Genomic DNA, 11,485 nt, shown 5'->3' with positions numbered 1-11,485 from the left:
TGTGGATTCATGGTCCGTTTCCATAAAACACAATGAAGTCACCTTTGTGTAATAGATTGAAAAACCCTTTATTTCAGCAGTTTTTTCCTGACTGTTTTTTAATGTATTAATAACACATACACACATATTTTTTGAACATGTTTTGAATATCAGAGAGTAAAAACAACATGGAAACATTGCATTTTTGCCCATTTTGAACAGTTACAAATACTGTTTGGATCATTTGTTATGCTGCAAAACAGTTGCAGGATGACATTGCATGTCTGTAACAAAATATAAAACATTCAAAGCATTTTACATTGTCACTCTTCCATTAGGCTACTAATGTGTTTTGAACATCATAGTGAAAAAAACGGAAAAAAAACATAGTCGGTGAGTTGCTCATGTGAAAAGTAACAATGTCACAAAATGTACACCAAGGAACATGTACACACCTTGAGAATCACTTCCATCACTTATGTGTGAAAGGCTGAGTAACAGTTGCGCTCAGTTTGCAAGCACAAGAACACTTTGCAGGTCATACAACTAGGGCTGTAGCTATCGATTCTTTTTGTAATCGATTAATCTAGCACTTTATCGATCGATTAATTGGATATTTTTTTTTTTGCATTTTTAAACAACCAAAACAAATAATGCATAACGAACATTACATGGCTGTAAAATGATCAAGCAATTGGCACAGAGGTATTAGTCTAACTCCAGCATTTGGCTCCAAAACTAAGCCCATTTATTGCAATTTACCCATTTAGTGTTAATAAGTGCCAATGCACATCTTGACTCCGCCATCGCGCCAGCTAAATTCAGAATGTAGGCCCCATCACGATTCACGCGCTAGTGGTGTGCTTCCTAAACAACGGTCCGTGTGGAACAATCAGATCCCTGCACGTAAGTGTGCGTCATAGGAATTTAACGAGGCTTCGAGCCAGGGTTTTTGCCTCGAGTAATTTTGTAATCGAGTTATTCGAGTAACTCGATGAATCGTTTCAGCCCTACATACAACACACTCGGGTTCTTCCAGTGCAGCCTAGTTGTCTGCAGCGCATTGCATTCTTCAGGCCGATCATCTCTGGGAGGTGGGCATTAGCCCTCCTGCGGACCGAGACGTGGGGCAATTCTGTCACATGACATTTCACTCCCTGGTTTGAATCTTCTTCTTCCTCTGACTGTGTCGAAAGGTCTGCATCTGCGCCGTGATGCTGGGCCAAGAGGGTCTTAGCCACTTCTGAAGGAACTGGATGGGTCTTGTCTTTGGTCCAGCACATATTGCATGGTCTTTGCGGTAGAGTAGCCAGCTGTTGGCTAAAGCCAGATCCGTGAAGTGCATTACCATCAGCATTGTCCACTTCTTAGTACGGGTGCTCATAAAATAGTAACTTATCATTCTATCAATCAAATCTACTCCACCCATCTTGATGTTGTACTCACGGACAATGCTGGGTTGCGAGACAGTGACATATTGTTTCACTTTCCTGTCCCAGAGCTGGCAGGTGTCTTCAGGCTGTCTACCATGAACAACAGACATCAGCAATACTGATTTGTTGTCGTACCACTTCACTACACACAACTTTCCATCTTCAGCGGAATCCTCTGATGAGGTACCTCTTCCTGCGTTTTCCATGGCTTTGTCACTGGGTAACTTGTGCGTCGCTCCGGCGAGTCGGTTCTTCATTATTGTACCAGTCATGTACAGCTCTTTCTCCATCATTTGTTGCGCACCTTTGATGGTGGTGAAGAACCAGTCACAATACACCTTTGTGCCACGATGCAGAGTTTGGCACAGACGATCGATGACTAAGCTTCCCAAACTCAGGCCCTCTGGTTCTTCGACCTTCTCAATCAGTGAACCTGAGCCTTGATAAAGCTCAAAGTCAAGCACAATGCCATCTGCTGTAGCACAAACAAAGTTCTTTATGCCAACTGGGTTTGGCTTCATTGGCAGATATTGTCCGCACGGGCAGACTCCTGTGAAAGGAATTATCTGCTCATCAATAGATGCGCAATGAGGTTGATTCAGAAAACAGCAGAATCCGATCGAGAAAAGGCCTCACCTTCCAGAATTTGTCCGACATTCTCAGGTCTTCTGGCACATCATGATCAACAACCACTTTTATTGCCCCCCTCAGTTTGAAGAATCTGGCACGTGTGAATTTGTCAGTGATGGCAGTGATTTTCAAGGCTTTGGACCAGTACATCCTAATGGTTGGGTATCGGATGCAGGACATCAAAATACAGGCACCAAAAAAAGTGGTAAACCTCATCTACCGTCATATTAAGTGGCTCCCCACTCTTAGACAGTGACATAATATTAGAGCATTCTGCAATAATCGTCATCAAATCTATATCTATGTACTGTTCAAAATAGTGTAGTGGGGTCCAGCCATGTCTGTCTAGATCAGTTTTGTCCTGATGCTGATACTCTGCCAGGTTTGGCGTCAATGGAGTAGCCTTCCAGCATATTCCACGTCCTGCACAACCAGAATCAGAATAAAAATAGTATTTATTGTAGGTAATTAAAAGTATTGTAGAAATTTTACCCATGTAAGCAATTGAGGTGTATTGGTGCATAAAATCTGTGTGGAAATGTATATGACATTTGAAGATTTACCCTCAAGGTGTGTCAAAAATAATAACAATTACCTTGTTCAGAGTCTCCCTTTTTCTTATTTTTTGTTTGGCTTGGTCTTGGTGTTGGCTCTTCCAAGTCATCTTCTGAGCTATCAGCCTCAATCTCTTGAGTTTGATGGGGACGTCTGAGAGTGCGGGATGAACCTGTGCCTGTACCTGTCTCTGTCCCTGTCCATGAACCTGTCAACAACAGTCCTACACATAGCCCTGAGGCCCTTACTGCATAAAATAAACAAATATCTACTCTGTCTTGGCTAACCATTACCTGCACCACGGAGACATTTGCGTCCTTTGCTGTGGTCAGTGGGCTCAGGAATGGGGTCCTCATCATCACTACTGTCACCCTCATTCTCACTGCTGCTTTCCTCCTGTGGTGATGGTTGGTAATTGCCATCCAGGATGGGATCATCGTTGTCAGACATGTCCAAATCTGAGTTGTCTCCATCAATTAACCCAAGTAGCTCCAATGCTCTTTCCACAGAAAAACGGTCTGGAAATAAAAACATGATAAAATCAAATACAAATTAATATAATTTATGTATGTAGGTTTGCATTATTTATTTGTTATTTATTCCAATAGGATAATATGCAAGCTAATTTACATGTGCACATTTTTACCAGCATGTTACATTTTTACTAACATGTTTAACATTTTTAACCCAACTAATATAAGTATGTATGTATGTAATTAGTGATTTAATTGTTATTTATTTCATTGGGACCATGTACAGCCTTTTAGCTGCATCAGAGTTAGCTTTTTCCTATTTTACATGTTTGCATGTTTACTAGCATATTAGCTGTTTCGAGGAGCATCAGTCCATATGTACGTGTTCTTCACGTTTAGCGACCTACAAAGTTGCTAGTTTTACACTTTTTTTTTTCAATTTGCATGTCATGACACATTTACAAGGCTTTTATAAATATCTAAATCAAAATAAGCCATGAAATATGATATAAATCTTACCTGGGATGGAGCTACCACTTGAATCTTCCCTTGTGCTTGCCGCCATTTTGAATTTTGACCGTAGTGTGTTAGAAACTTATGACACCACCAGATGACAGTGTAAGTACCCCCATACGTGTCCATAACATCCCCAATTCAACATAAGAGTTAAAAAGTGCTGTCCACGTATGTGACCGCTAAGCCCTAGGAGGTTGTCTGTATTATTGGGTCTGCTCTCTTTCATTTCCCTCTTGACAATACCCCATAGATTCATCATGGGGTTCAGGTCAGACAAGTTGTCTGGCCAATCAAGCACAGTAGTACCATGGTAAGCAAACCAGTTACTAGCAGTTTTGGCACTGTGGGGAGACGCCAAGTCTTGCTGGAAAAGGAAATCATCATCTCCATAAAGCTAGTCAGCAGATGTTAGCATGAAGTTCTCTGGAAGTTCTCTCTGAAGCCTTCTCTCTGAAGTACTTCCTGGTAGAAGACTGCATTGACAATGGACTTTGGACTCTGACTCTGGACAAAAACCGCATGATACTTAATGACAGAAGCGTTATGTCATAAACGTTTATGACTTGTTTATGACACGTTCATGACAGTGTCATGTCACTCTTATGTCAATACTGTCAAGTGTATCCCAAGCAGATTTTGGGACCTTGATTGGACCCATATATCCAATTTAAATGTAAAAAATTGTTCTTTATGTGAAAAGAGGAGTTTGGACCTCTCTCCTCAATCAGGAGTGGCTTGACACTACGCATGTCCCACTTGTAGCCCATTTACTGGAGACGTCTGTGCGTGGTGGCTCTTGGTGCAGACTCCAGCCACTCCTTGTGAAGTTCCTCCAAGTTCTTGAATCGACTTTGCTTGACAATTCTCTCAAGGCTGCTGTCGTCCTTTTCCCTTCTAGTCAACTTGAATGAATATGCCATTATGCTTCCATACAGAACTCTGTGAACACCCTGCCCACCAAAGATTCTAGAGCGGAGCTCTGTTCTAGAATCTTTGCTGCCCACATTCTGTGGCTTACCCTCCCTGTGGAGGGTGTTGGACAACATTGGGGCAGTCGTGGTCTACTGGTTAGCACTTCAGACTTGTAACCGGAGGGTTGCCGGTTCGAACCCCGACCAGTAGGCACGGCTGGAGTGCCCTTGAGCAAGGCACCTAACCCCTCACTGCTCCCCGAGTGCCGCTGTTTGTTGTTGCGCCGGGATTAGTGTGCGCTTCACCTCACTGTGTGTTCACTGTGTGCTGAGTGTGTTTCACTAATTCACGGATTGGGATAAATGCAGAGACCAAATTTCCCTCACGGGATCAAAAGAGTATATATACTTATACTTAGACTATCAACTCCGCAGTCTTTGCCATGATTGTGGTTGTGTTTACTGAACCAGACTAAGAGTTTAAAGGCTCAGGAAAGGAACATTTCTGTATTATAACATCTCTATTCTAATATTTTGAGATATAATTTTTGGTTTTTGTGAGCTGTAAACTATAATCATCCAGATTAAAACAAAAAATGGCTTGAAATAATTCACTTTATATTGAATGAATCTAGAATATATGAAAGATCCACTTCTTGAAATAAATGACGGGTGAGTTCATAACACATTCATAGCAGCTGTCATAAACTGCGCATAAAGCATTCATGACTGTTTCATGAGACATGACTCAACATTCATAACAAACCTTTCATGAATGTGGAAGACAGAAAGACAATTTTATGACAGCTGCCATGAATGTGTTATGAACTCACCCGTCAAGTACAGTGCTACCGAAAAAATGAACTTTTCCATGATATTCAAATTTTTTAGACCCACCTGTATAGCTCATGCATGACAACTTTGCAATCTTTGCAAATACTTTTAAATTAGGACCCCATATGTCATGATATGCTATTGTAATTCATTATGTTTAAAATGGCCAGAAATTGGAGAGTTGTCCTAGGGTTTGCAGAACTTCATCAAATCTTATATTTAATTATATTGTTCTATAGGATGATACTTGTTTTCATCCTGTGCCTAAACAATACTACATTATAATGATATACTAGTGTATAGAAGCCTCTTGATCATTGAATTTTACCTCCTGTTCAAACCACATCTGAACATTTTCAGCCGCCCATAGATCACATAAATAACATACACATTTTCTTCTAAAACTCTCAGAATGTCAGGAAAGCTGGCATCGAGTGTGATTTACTTCACTGGTTTGTACAGTGTCTGTATGTAAGCATCTGCTATATAAAAACAGGTCAGTAAATCACATTGGTCTTTTCTTCGTGGTGGTCTAACATGGCACAGGTAAGAGAATGTGTGATGGACAGAGAAAGAAAGAGAGAAAAAAAAAAGATGTAAGATATAAGGGTTCTCGCAAACGATGGGATGGGTACAGTAGAGATAGAGGGAGAGCTGGAATTGTATAAAAGAGGGAGAGAATGAGAGAGAAAGTAATTAACAGTTAAAAGAGTTAATTAACAAATGAACCATGTGCATGTAGTCTGACCAATCAAACAGACAGGCGCGTCTCGCCATGGCAACAGGCTAAGACTGGTTGCCGCTCAACACACAGGAAGTGCTGCAAGGACAACAGGAAGTGTCCAGGCTCGGCCGGCCAGGGCCGAAGAATTCCAGGAAGTTATTGTACTTTTGTGGAATGGGCTCTGGAATGGAATGTGTCTGCCTCTCTCTCTCTCTTTTTCTTTCTTTCTTTATTTCTCTCTCCATCTTTTTCTTTCTTTGTTCCTCTCTCACTCTTTCTCTCTCTCATAGAGTCTGGCAGTCATGCGGGCGGCCGATTAAGGCTTTTGAAGATAATGTAGCATTGCCGCCTTAATGCATCAGGGACACAGGAATGGAGGGGCAGCAAGCTACCTGCCCTCCTCATAACCTTCCACCGTTGCCACCATACACAACATGCACACACACACACACACACTCTCACCAACTCACATGGAGGCATACATTTTTTTTATTTTATGGGACAGAGCCACTGATTCTCCCTCACTCATTTTTTGATTTTTTCTTATCAATAAAAGCGCAGAAAAGCCCCCAAATATATTTAAACATATATAAAAAGAACACATAAACTGATGGGCCACTTGGTAGAGTTGGGTACAAAGTCATATGTGAACTGACCACTGTCACTGTCCACTCAATCAATAAAAGAAAAAAAGGAATGAAAGGAATAAAAAATGGCTTAATTGGGGAAAAAAAGGAAATGGCTGGTAGACCGCCTGCTGCAGTAAACTGTTACATCATGGGTTCAATTCTGACAGAGCACACAGAAGTTATTAAAAGGTGTATCTGCACTGTACTGTAAGTCACAGTAAGCATCTGCTAAATGATTAGCTTGAAGGGTGTAAACCCAGAATTATAAGTGAGGAAAACAGGCATGAATCTGACACAACTCCACTCCTCTCCAGGTAGCCTCATGGCTAATGATACCTGAGAAAGGCCTAATCTCCTTCTCGTGTCTTATGTGAAAGCTAAAGCTCCCTTTTGCACTTTTCCTCTGAGTGGATTGGGTTTCTTGTGGGCCTGCATTCTTGCGAGGCAGGAGCTTGTTTGATCTTCCATGACTGCCTGCCTAATTGGCCAGGGCCAGTGATCTCCCTCTCTCTCTCTCCATTAGCCAGCCAATCACTCGGATGTCCTGGATTGTTCATCCTGACAGTCGCTCTTCCTAACGCGTGGACAGAGCTCCCTCCAGACCTCTGGGGGTTGAGCGTGGGGGGTGGGGTGATGGTGGGGGTCGAGCGTAGAGGGGTGGGGTGATGGTGGGGGGCTGGGGTCAAGGGTCAGTACCACAGGCGGCTGCGGTCCAGTGGCAAACAAATTGTCCACAGATCGCTTCAGTTCTGTCACACTGCACCACACCACACACACACACACACACACACACACACACACACACACACCACCTGCCCTCGAAAGACCTCCAGTGAATTCCTCCAAAGCCCCTACACACCCAAAACAAACACAAACCTCACCTTTGGTGAGACTCATCACCCTTTGACAGCTTTTTTTTTCAAAGCCTGTGATCACTGATGTGAATGCAGCCATACGTAAGCCATACGTATTCTATCTCTCTACCTCTATATAAATAGTCTGACACAATATAAGGCACTCTTCCATGCACTATTTGTTGTAAAGAGGACAATATTTTGTCAAGTTGGATGTTCTTTGGAATCTGACGACTCCCCAGCCGCTGACAGACGCAGCATGTCTGTCGTCTGTGGTGTCTGTTTGTGTATTTTTTGTGTGGCAAATTGCATGTTGGCTGGCCCTGATGATGTGTTTGTCAATGGAGGGGTTAACAGCTCTGACCTCAGGGTCCTTTTATCGCTGTGACAACCAGGTATAGACAGGAGGGGGCAAAGAAAATTCTCTCAACTGGATATAAAAAAAAAACATTCCATGTAGTCTGGAGAAGGGATATGAGTCACAAAGAGCTCATTTTAATATATAATGTCACATCAGCCAGCGGCAGCGGCAAACATAGGACGCTAAAGACCATAATAAGTTTTATCTCGTTCCTAAGCAACACAAATGGTTTGTCAATTAGTTAATAAGTTAAATTAGTTAATAAGTTAATATAAACGCTCAGACCATAATACGTTTTATCTCGTTCCTAAGCAACACAAACGGTTTGTCAATTGCATACGCTCGCGTTACGCTTTGAAAGTTGAACCAAGTTCAACGCTCAGCTCGTTCAACGCTAGCGTTTTACCAGCGTTGCCACCGTTCCGCTGCCGGACCATAGAGAACAATTAGGAAACCTGCTGCTTGCCGCTGGCTAATGTGATCCCCGCCTAACAGTTTTTTGACCATAACATAACGTTTCCAAAATAATTTTGATGGCACATAACCTCATGACGAATGGTCTTCTCACCCTCTTTTTCTGCTGTCGGTGCATTCCCTCTATATTATATAGTTATGTTCATACTTTGTTACAAAAGACGCATATTTAGTTTGTTAATTCCAGCTGATCCACATCATTACATCAGGAGCTCTGAAGTGAGTATGAGCGTGTATGATTGGCTGTTCAGTTTAAACATCAATATCTTTGGGCCAGGATTGAGGACTGTACCTTTAAAGGTTAACCTTGAACAACCTCTGGGGTGATGAGCAGCCGCCATGAGACAAGAGGAAAGCGGCTGGGGCCAGATGCCAACTTAAGGTCGGCATGCCCGTCAAGCCCACGAAGTAGTGCCACATCCCAAGCCCCCGTAACCAGATCTCAAAAATAGCTCCGGTGCTGCTTGTTTATGCTGAAGACACATTTTAAATGAAAACAAACAAAGAGTATTATTTCTGAAATAAAAGAAAACAAATAGAGAGCAAATTGTTGGTTGGCTTATTTTACTGACAATCTTTTTTTGTGGTTGCATGGATAAACATTAGGCAATTCTGTGCTGTTGAAAAGTAATCACATGTAAATTATAGATTGCTTATATTTGGTCTGTCACCTAGAGGGAATCACAGAGTTAGTCATAACTTTGGCTTAATTCATAATAAATCAATTCACATTTTAATTCTGGAAAGTTGACTTCTTTAACCAGACACAACTGTGTAAGTTCTTACATTGCATTGTGCCATTCTGCATTGCATTCTGTCATTGTGAGTTTTGAGGAGATTGCTTTTTTGAAGGAGACTGTTTTGTCCCCCTAACGGTCTGTCGGTGTAATTCTCAGTCCAACCTGTTGGCTGATACCTAGAGAGTCTGCCAAGAAACAAATGTACAGTACTTATTTATAGGACCTCAAACATCATGATGAAACACAGGGCATGGTACCTCAATGACATTGCAATTTGTTGTTACAATTGAAATGAATGTTGAAAGTATATGCAATTATTTGGAAACACACAATGTACAGTTCATGACTTTGCACTTGAAGAAATTTTTGACCATTTCATGTAAAAATAAACTTTAAAGTGGAGAAGAAGACCAAGACAGGCCTTGAGTGGTTTTCTCTTGTGTGGTTTCATTTTCTGTAAGACATTGCATTCCACAATTCATTGCTGAGTTCAACAGTTCACAGTTCTCCTATGTTGTGATTAAAATAGGACCCTTGATGAAAGAAAGCCGATATTGAATGGTGGAACTTTAAGGTGTGGTTCACATGGAACAAAATAAGCGGTAGACTTTTCTCAGGGTGAAATGTGTGATTTCCACAAAAGAAGGTGCTTAATATGTAGTCGACTCACATATTGACTTTGAGCAGATTCTCAAATTGTATAAAATTACACATTTTCAAAAAAATGTTTATTGCTGCATTAGGCCTAGATCAGATAAATGCTGTTTTTGAGCTGCCTCTTGTAACACTGCACTTGCCCAGTATTTTGCCTGGGCTGCTAAGATATACATAGGACCCATGTTTGCAGAGCATGTGCCAACAGCTACATTAGAAGTTCTGCTTTAAGGCAGCTCTTTTCTCAAAATATCTCAGACTTGTTGATTTGCAATTTAAATTCAATCTCTTCAGATTCAGTTTTATATGTGATGCTGGTATGTAAAAGACATGTCTTTGCAATGGCATGAGGTGAACTCCAAATGGCATTTGTTTTCTCAATATGGATGCATGCTGCCATCTAGTGTTAGCTATAAATATTTTACAATTTTGGACCCTTTGGTAATGGGACATTTTGGTATTTTGGTATTTAAAATGAATAGCTTGTTTTCATATGACGAAGAAATTAACATGTACATAATGTAATTTTATTTATCTAAATTCCCACCAAATTCAAATAACATATGATATGGATGATGTCAGATCTGCTAATTCACATTTAACTGAAATGAGTCAGCAATTATGGAGCTGTGTAAACAGCAAAAATGGACCCTATATCCACATCATGCAGTCCTACTCAAAGTCACAGCTACCTAACAACTTCAGTAAATCATGATGAGGATAGCCAGTCTATTTCAAATCCAGAATACAGTGGCAGAACTACTGTAGTGCAAATTATGCACTTTTGCTGAGGAACTGAGCTCCTGAACTTACATGCAAACCCATTCTCATGCCTTGCCTCAATTAAGATACTCTGCACATATACTACTATTTTTTTATTGAAATGTACACACAGTTTCATGTCGTAGTGTACTCTTTATGGTCAAAATGTGTATTAGAAATGAGCGTACATTAAAGCATACAACAAAAAAGAAAAGAAATCATGGAATAGCTTTGTTTCGCTGCGGGATGTGGCAGCCGTTTTGGTTCAGGGTGTCACAGACCTAAAGAGCCCCAGACTATCACACTTCCTCTTCCATATTTAACAGTTGGTGTGACACACAGTGACAAATCATCCTTCCACCTGCTTGATGGCGTACAAAAGGCCAGCGAGATGAACCAAAAGTTTCACATTTTAATTAATCGGTCCAAAAGACCTTCTTCCAGTCTTTAGTCCACTAGCAGTGTTTCATGGTTCACACAAGCCTCTTTCTCTTATTTTGACATCTTATCAATGGCTCTCTTACTCCCCTCAACCTGTCAAACCTCCAGCTTGAAGTCGTCTCTTCACACTTGATACTGAGACTTGCTCACTTCGACCAGTGTTAAGCTGTGCTCAGGGGCGCTGCTAGATAATTTGGGCCCTATATGACAGACAATAATTCTGGCTAATAGCATTATTGGGGGGTGGGATCATCTAACCTTCTTTCCCCTATTTTCAATTCTTCTTTATATAAACAGTTTGGTTATTAATAACTATAATTTAGTATTGAATCTAAGACTTTAATATGTATTTTACATGTTATGGTTAATGTGCTACCTCTCTCTGAATGAAAAGTAAGTTTGAGAGGGATGTGTAGGTAGCCGGCTTGGAGGTATCAAGAGAGAGAGAGAACAGTTCAGACCAGTCACTTTTAATTCCACAATTCCTTTCTTTATTGAAGTAACATGCATGATTG

At 41.0% G+C, this 11,485-nt stretch overlaps 1 protein-coding gene across 1 annotated transcript; it reads right to left on the bottom strand.

The window, feature by feature from the left end:
- Window positions 1-2,040: 2,040 nt before the first annotated feature.
- LOC125285544 lies at window positions 2,041-4,056 on the bottom strand. The gene is made up of 4 exons (XM_048230060.1): window positions 3,590-4,056; window positions 2,891-3,115; window positions 2,638-2,805; window positions 2,041-2,465 (listed from the first exon to the last, which is right to left on the bottom strand). The coding sequence occupies exons 1-4, from the start codon at window positions 3,633-3,635 to the stop codon at window positions 2,194-2,196; spliced, it is 711 nt and encodes a 236-aa protein (XP_048086017.1). The 5' UTR covers window positions 3,636-4,056; the 3' UTR covers window positions 2,041-2,193.
- Between the last annotated feature and the right edge of the window lie 7,429 nt (window positions 4,057-11,485).

The sequence above is a fragment of the Alosa alosa genome, chromosome 20 (assembly GCF_017589495.1).
Source record: "Alosa alosa isolate M-15738 ecotype Scorff River chromosome 20, AALO_Geno_1.1, whole genome shotgun sequence".
Lineage (NCBI taxonomy): Eukaryota > Metazoa > Chordata > Actinopteri > Clupeiformes > Clupeidae > Alosa > Alosa alosa.
The sequence above is the reverse complement of the archived record's forward strand: the minus strand, read 5'-3'. Positions and strand labels throughout refer to the sequence as shown.